The sequence below is a fragment of the Abramis brama genome, assembly GCF_963993115.1.
Source record: "Abramis brama genome assembly, chromosome: 21".
In the NCBI taxonomy this organism is placed as follows: Eukaryota; Metazoa; Chordata; class Actinopteri; order Cypriniformes; family Leuciscidae; genus Abramis; species Abramis brama.
Window position 1 is genome coordinate 32,947,786 of NC_139983.1, and position 8,159 is coordinate 32,955,944.

General features: G+C 35.6%; 1 protein-coding gene across 1 annotated transcript; it reads left to right on the forward strand.

The window, feature by feature from the left end:
* Positions 1–761: 761 nt before the first annotated feature.
* gpr65 (G protein-coupled receptor 65) lies at positions 762–6,046 on the forward strand. The gene is made up of 2 exons (XM_084096446.1): positions 762–892; positions 1,917–6,046. Exon 2 carries the CDS (start codon positions 1,927–1,929, stop codon positions 2,944–2,946), a length of 1,020 nt encoding a protein of 339 aa, XP_083952572.1. The 5' UTR covers positions 762–892; positions 1,917–1,926; the 3' UTR covers positions 2,947–6,046.
* The last annotated feature ends 2,113 nt before the right edge of the window (positions 6,047–8,159 follow it).

Genomic DNA, 8,159 nt, shown 5'->3' on the forward strand with positions numbered 1-8,159 from the left:
TTTAAGGTCTGTAGGTCTTTCCTATGGCCGAGGTCCTGACCAAATGACCACATTTTTCACAGAAATAAAGACATCTTATCTGATCGTTGCCCTGGCGACTGAAACCTTTCCTGCTCTCTTATCTCTTTTGGGGGGATGTTTCATTCCTAAGAGTAGGCTTTGAAGCTTATTTGTTAAATGTAACAAATAGTTATGTGTCTGATTGTCTCAATCATTACATGAGTGTGATGAGGAATGACGTGCGGGTGGGAACCAGGATGGATGCTGGGAAGTGTAGTGAAGAGGATGGTGACTCAGTGAACTGTGTCAAATAGGATATTGGCTGTTTATTAAAAGCACATATTAATGCCTTATTCTGCATGACCATATTTCTACATCCTTTAATCCTACCCCATACCTTAAAAGCAACCTTACTAACTATTAATAAGCAGTAATTATGAGTTTATTGAGCAAAAGGTTGTTAATAGTTAGTTAAAAGTGAGAATTGGACCCTAAAATAAAGTGTGACAAAATATTTTAGCTTAAAGTCCAGTACTGCAGTCTTACAGACTGATAACAGATAACTCAACCTCATTATCAAAACTTAAAAACAGTAATCCAAGAATAACAACATGAGTGATTAAAAGACTTAGGCTATATATCAGTATACACACAGTAAACATAAACAAATATGACAAAGGAAGGCAGGATATGGTCACTGCTTCTTGGGTGTTTTGTGGTTTCTGTCTGGAGTTAAACGAAGTAATGCCAAACAAGGAAGTGATGTTTGCCACTCTTGCTTCCTCCCATGTGAAGGAGACTGTTGCAATGCGCAGTTCCTTCGATTATATCTTTGCAAATATTTGATCATATTTTTGTCATAAAAACAGTTTCCTGAATTTCTGCACTTATGGTGAGTAGATTTGATCTAAAATATTCAGCACATGGGCTTTTGATGCTATTAAAACAAATGTGGTTTTCAAAGGTTTGGTTGGTTGATGTCTACTTAAGACAGTGGTTCCCAATTCCAGTCCTCGTGACCCACTGCTCTGCACATTTTGTATGTCTCTCTTATCTGACACACTCAGTTCAGTTCATGGAGTCTCTCCTAATGAGCTGATGATCAGGTTCAGGTGTGTTAAATAAGGGAGACATACAAAATGTGCAGAGCAGTGGGTCACGAGGACTGGAATTGGGAACCACTGACTTAAGATATTGTATAATAACTATTGTATAGCTGTTGTATATATTGTACACAGTTTTGTTCTTAATATTATGAGTCAGTATATAAATCTGCTTAAAAGGGACGTTTCACTCAAAACTGAAGATTCTTTCATTGTTTAATCGCCCTCATGTCGCTCGTATGACTTTCTTCTGTGGAGCACAAATGCAGATCATATAATAATTTTATTCAACAAGTATGCATTAAAATTGATCAAAAGTGATATTAAAGACATTTATAATAATGTTACAAAAGATTTCTATTCAACTTTTTTATTCAACTTTCTGTTCAAAAAATCCTGAAAACAGATGCTGAATTATAACCATTTTCATTTAATTTCTATTCTTTCCAGGATTCTTTGATGAATTGAACATTCTAATGTAGTAATATTTCACAATATTATTTTTGCTCAAACAAATGCAGCCTCGGTGACACGAGACTTCTTTAAAAAACATTAAATACTCTTTATTAGTCCAAACTTTTGACCAGTATGTTTATTACTCACACAAAACTATCATATGATTTTGAGTGCTTCTGACCATTTTCAATGTCACTGTATATAAAAGAGCAGCATGAAAAGAGCACAGAAGATCATTGGGGTTTGAATCAATCCTGAATAAACTACAATTTTGTGTGAACTGTTCAGTTAATAGTTGGTATCCTGCTGTCAGGTAAAACGATCACATAACAAATAATGATGTTTATTCCCATCTAGCTGTCTTGAGATGAACGTAACGGACGATAATGATGATTGCTACCCGTCTGATAATCCAGAAAAGAAGGTATTCGTCGTGTTGCACTTGGCTGTGATCCTGATCGGCATCCCGTCCAACGTCTTCTTCCTATTCGTGTCATATCGGCTCATCCGTCAGAAGAACGAGTTGGGCGTTTATCTGTTTAATCTGGCTCTCTCGGATCTCTTGTTTATCACGTGTTTGCCAGTGTGGATTCAGTTCACTATCCAAGACACATGGATTTACGGAAAGACCGCGTGTGTCGTGTGCGTTTTCCTGCTCTTCACAAACTTCTACACCAGCGCCTTATTTCTGAGCTGCATCGCTGTGGATCGCTACTTAGCCATCGTTCACCCGCTACAGTTTTGCGAGTTTAGAAAGCGCAGGATTGCAGTCAGCGTGTGCATTGCCGCTTGGATTTTTACCGTCGTATTCAATGCAATCACTGTGTATCCAAATAGTGTCTACAAGGAGACTGAGGATTATTCATTCTGCTTGGACCAATTTCCTTTGCCACCTGAGCAAAAATGGGTCAGCGTCGCTCGTTTTGTAGTAGGCTTCCTCATTCCTGCATTGGTGGTGGGTTTCTGTTATTGGAAGATCTGTTCGGACGTAAAGAGGAACCAAACTCTGGGGTCGATGGAGCGCCGGCGTGTGTTCAAGCTTCTCGGAGGCATTTTGCTGACTCTCTACTTGTGTTTCGGGCCTGTGCACATCATGATGGTTTTGAGGGTTTTGCTGGATAAGTGTCCGCATCCCAACTGGCTCTTCATCGGATATAAGGCCAGCGTCTTCCTCTCGACGCTCAACTGCATTGCCGATCCGCTCCTGTACGGCTTCACGAGCAGAACGGGTCAAGCCAGTGCTTCAAACTTGTTACTCGTCTTCAGGAGAATTAGGAAGAAAGAGGGGCAAAGAGAGGCGGGACCGCAAAACAACCAAATCCTTGGAACTGGTATGGATTCCAATCACAAAAGCCCTACTTACTGTACATCTGAATTACAGGTGTGATTGGATCAAGTTGATGTTTATATGCTATAGCCTAGTGTTTTAAAAAAAGAACGGGCCTGAAACCAAGGAAGACTTGCAGTCAAACCAAAATTTATTCAGACACCTTCAACATTTCTCACATTATCACAGTTTATTCGCTATCGTTTAGAAAACGGTAATAAAACATGACAAGAACTCATTGATATTTGACTGGTTTTGTCCATCCTTCTGTTAGACTGTCTCACACATGAATTATGTTGAATATCTGTCAGCTGTTAAATTTAACTACACAATTAGATAATACCAGTTTAGCTCAACCAATCACCAAGCAATGCTTCATTTTGTTCAGTCTGTGTGTAAAAAGGTCACATTAGCAATTAAAGAAAAAACACTTCAGCAAAACATGGTCAGGTCAAAGTGTCAAAAATGTTTCAAAGTGTCAACATTTTTGGGTATAATATGTCACGGTTTACTTTATTTTGCTATCCTCACTTACATAAATTAACTATAATGTCCTGCAACCACTAGTAAAAAAATATATTAAAAAAAAACCTAGGCTATATCTGGTGTCTGAATAATTTTCGGTTTGACTGTACATTCAAACACAAAGACTGATGTATGAACTGTCTGCCTACGACAATGACAACTTACGATAACCCGATAACCTTTTTGAGAAATGAGAACAGCATTTCATCATAACTTCCTGTCAAATAATCCGCACTTCCTCAGAAATACCTGTGAGCTTTTGTTTTTACTCCCCCGTCTTCACTAATACTTTGCACAAAATATTATAAACATCTAAGGTGTGTTAAATCTATTTTGAGTGTGTTATCTGTTATACAAGGTTGCATCCAACAATGCCTTTTTCATTATTTTTCAATGGTATTGTTGACTTTTTTCAATAATACCATTAAACTAATCTCCTATACTAATGAGTACTGTTTTTGTCCTGTTTAATATGTATACATTTATATATTGCACTATTACCATTCAAAAGTTTTGAGTCTGTAAGATTTTTGTAACAAAGAAGTCTCTTCTGCTCACCAAGGCTGCATTTATTGATAAAAAAAAAACACACACACACACACACACACACATACACAAGGGTAAGAGCACAGGAAGTGCCAAACCACAGTCTAAAATTAAACAAATGTTCTCCTTTTAAATGATCTGCGCTTACATTCAGGGTTTTTCCTGCATAGAGAATTATGAGGCAGCCGCCTCCGTCAAATTTCGTGCTGCCTCCGGCTCTCGACAAAACTCGGACAGACAGTAGAGTTACATGGTCAGATACAGTACCAGTCAAAAGTTTGGAAACATTACTATTTTTAATGTTTTTGAAAGAACTCTCTTATGCTCATCAAGCCTGCAGTTAAAAAAAAACAAAAACAAAAAAAAACAGTAATATTATGAAATATTATTACAATTTAAAATAATGGTTCTCTTTTTTAATATATTTTAAAATGTAATTTATTTTTGTGATGCAAAGCTGAATTTTCATCAGCAAGTACTCCAGTCTTTGGTGTCTTATGATCCTTCAGAAATCATTCTAATATGATGATTTGATACTCAGTTATTATCAATGATGGAAACAGTTGTGCTGTTTAATATATTTTTTTGGAATACTTTTTTCAGGATTCATTGATGAGTAAAACGTTAACAGCATTTATTCATAAAAGCAGCATTTATTCAAAATAAAAACATTTCTAACAATATAAATCGTTACCATCACCTTTTATCAATTTAACGCATCCTTGTTGAATTAAAGTACTAATTTCTTTAAAAAAAAATAGTTATTGTTCCTAAACTTTTGAACGGTAGTGTATATTGTTACAAAAGATTTCTATTCTAAATAAATACCGTTCTTTTTAACTTTTTATTCATCAAATAATCCTGAAAAAAGTATCTCAGGTTATAAAAAAAATATTAAGCAGCACAACTGTTTCCAACATTGATCATAAATCAGCATATTAGAATGATTTCTGAAGGATCATAAGACACCAAAGACTGGAGTAATGATGCTGATGAAAATTCAGCTTTGCATCACAAAAATAAATTACATTTTAAAGTATATTAAAAAAGAGAACCATTATTTTAAATTGTAATAATATTTCATAATATTACTGTTTTTTTGTTTTTTTTTTGTTTTTTAACTGCAGGCTTGATGAGCATAAGAGACTTCTTTCAAAAACATTAAAAATAGTAATGTTTCCAAACTTGTTTTGACTGGTACTGTACACTTTTCCCACCATGATGGTTCTGTTGCCGTTACCGCTTGTGTCCATTCTCAAACCGTATAGTGCTGCGCGGATCGTGGATAATCCGCGGGTCGGGCGGGCTAAGTAATACATTCCGTTCCAATTATTCGAGGGTGGATGACAGATAAATCATTATAATGTGTTGAGTTTAATAAAGTCATGGAACTCTCATCAGGGTAAAACACAATGAACGTGCGTGACTCTTTTACTTTCGTTTTTTTAAACAACGTAATTCTCTTCAGGGAAAACCAATCAAGGAAAACACATCAGGGACCATAGACTCCACCCACAACAAAAAATGTGGGAAACACATTAGGCTATATGATGATCTACAAAAAATACAAATTTAATTATCTTATTATTAAAATACATTATTAGGATTTTACCACCTCCGCCTCATTTTGAGCCAGGAAAAACCCTGACACTTGATTATGGTTTTATTCTTTTTAAAATAACATGTATCTCACAATGGGGTCATTTTGTTGTTCAAGAGTTTACATAACACAAGGAAGCTTGATTTGTTGAATTGAAAAAGTAGCACAAATAAATACAATAGAATAAAGAGAGTTTGAGGATAGGTAACACTAGTATTCTGGTACAGAAATCCTACAGAAAATGAATAAAAAGTCAAATCAATCCTGATTCCTAACAATTAAAGCTATCTTTTGCTGTTTTATCAACGGGCTTTCGCACCGGAGGAACCTTTTTCCTTTTCGCGGAGGAACCTTTTCATTTAGAGGTGTAACAATATATCGAGTCACAATATATCGCAATACAAAAGTGCATCAATATGTATTGTGGATAGTGACAATATGTACTATGTGTATCGTTCACAAAATAAAAATCACTGTGTGAGGAAAAAATGCAAGTTTTCAGAGTTTTAGTGTCAGTACTACATTAAACTTCTATATATAATGTTGAAAATAATGTATTAATAATGCAATGTGGGAATATTTGTGTGTCCTGATAATACCAAATGTCTGATGTTACCAGTAAAAAGTGGTGTACATTATTATAAATATATCTAGTCAGTGAAAGAGTGCAAGCATATTCGTCTAAAATAATTCTGTGTTTTCAGCTTCAGAATCATGAATATTGTTATTCTGGTGTCTCTATTGTCCTGTGCTTTGGGTTTCAGCACCAAGTCCAAGAATATTCATTTACACACACACTGTAATACCAAATTTAGTATTTTAATCAACAGTACATTTTTTGTTTTTTGCAATAATATTGTATCGTGAGTTCAGTATCGTGATATGTATCGAATCGTGACATTAGGGTATCGTTACACCCCTACTTTTCATAGTTCCTAGAACCATTGGCGGAAGTTCACGGATTTTGTCGTGTTTGAATCGCAGGAACTACGAATGATTTTAGTTCTAGGAACTCCTTTTGGAGGAACTCATTTATCTCCTACTTCAGAGTCGGGTCTAAACCAGCACTATAGGAACTACCGGTGACGTTAGAGTTCGCTGATTGGCCGAACACACGCGAAACACCAGCACACGCCATTTTTTAAAAAGCTACGTACTAAACACACAGATTATAGCAGATATTTACTTCAGAAACTAACTCTATGAACATGGAAAACAGTGATAGATGGGCCTCTTTACCTTTACCTTACCTTTACCTTACCTTGCTGAGGAGAAAATCCAACACAACTTGGACCAAGCCAAACATGATTATGTATTTCTGCTCAGCTCATTTCATTTTTATTATTAAATTATTAAAATTATATTTCTTTCTCATTTTGACTGAAGACAGCGGCAGCAAATAGCAAGTTTCTAGTCTTGCTAAAGAAAACAATGACTAACTATGTTTTTTTTTTGGTTGTTTTTTTGGTAAAAACTGTGGTTAACTCAACATGATTAATTTATAGGTCAGCATTTTGATTACATCAATGTTGTTGGTGTGTGTCTTGTCATGTAATTTCAACATTTACACAATACGAACTGATACTTATCTTAAAAAAGAAAATGACGCATATTAACACAATTTTCCGCTTTCTCATTCTCGTCCTGTAAACCAAATACTTCATCATCATCAGCTTCTACTGACTTGTCGATCAGGTCCGTGTTGGACACATGATCATGAGGTAGACTGTAAACGTGTCCCTGAGGTCACTAGCGGTGCTTTTATTGATGGACGTAAATCAGATTCCTAGTTCTTCTCTTGAGACGATTTCAATACCCTCTTGCCCTTGTGTTGCCCTTTGTGAACTGTAACCTGGTTAAAAATGCTTCAGGGAATCTTTATCATCCATCAATAAACCACTAAAACCCTGTCTGGTTCCTATACGCGCCTTGAGATCAAACACTGTAAAAAAGGATTTATCAAAGATGTATATAAAACAAAGATTTTTGGAGTATGTTTTACAAGAAAATACTATTTTCAGGTTTGCTACTCTCATTCTATGTGTTACTTTGCAATAATTCTGTTTCTCAAACAATTACAATCTAATTGACATATTCAGATTAGGTAACGCTTTACAAGATCTCATTAGTTAACATTATTTAAAGGGGTGGTATAATGCCCTTTTCACAAGATGTAAAATATGTCTTTGATGTCCCCATGATGAGTGTGTATGTGAAGTTTTAGCTCAAAATACCCCACAGATATTTGTATATAGCATGTTAAAATTGTCACTTTTTGAGGATGAGCAAAAACACACCGTTTTTATGTCTGTCCCTTTAAATGCAAATGAGCTGCTGCTCCCGGCAAAGGGGTTTACCTCACACACACACTGAAAATTTCAAAAACTTTTAGCCTTTTATGTTCAAACCGGAGTCAGAATGATGGAGAGACTCAAGAAGAAGTGACAACATGTAGAAGCAACAGGACATTTCTGAATGGTTAGTTGATGAATTTATGTAACTTATGTGTAGTTATCTTCTAGTCATTGATTAGCATATTCTGTCTTGATAATCTATAAATCGTGTTCAGGGGGCGGGGTTTATGTAAATTTTAGGGTTTGTG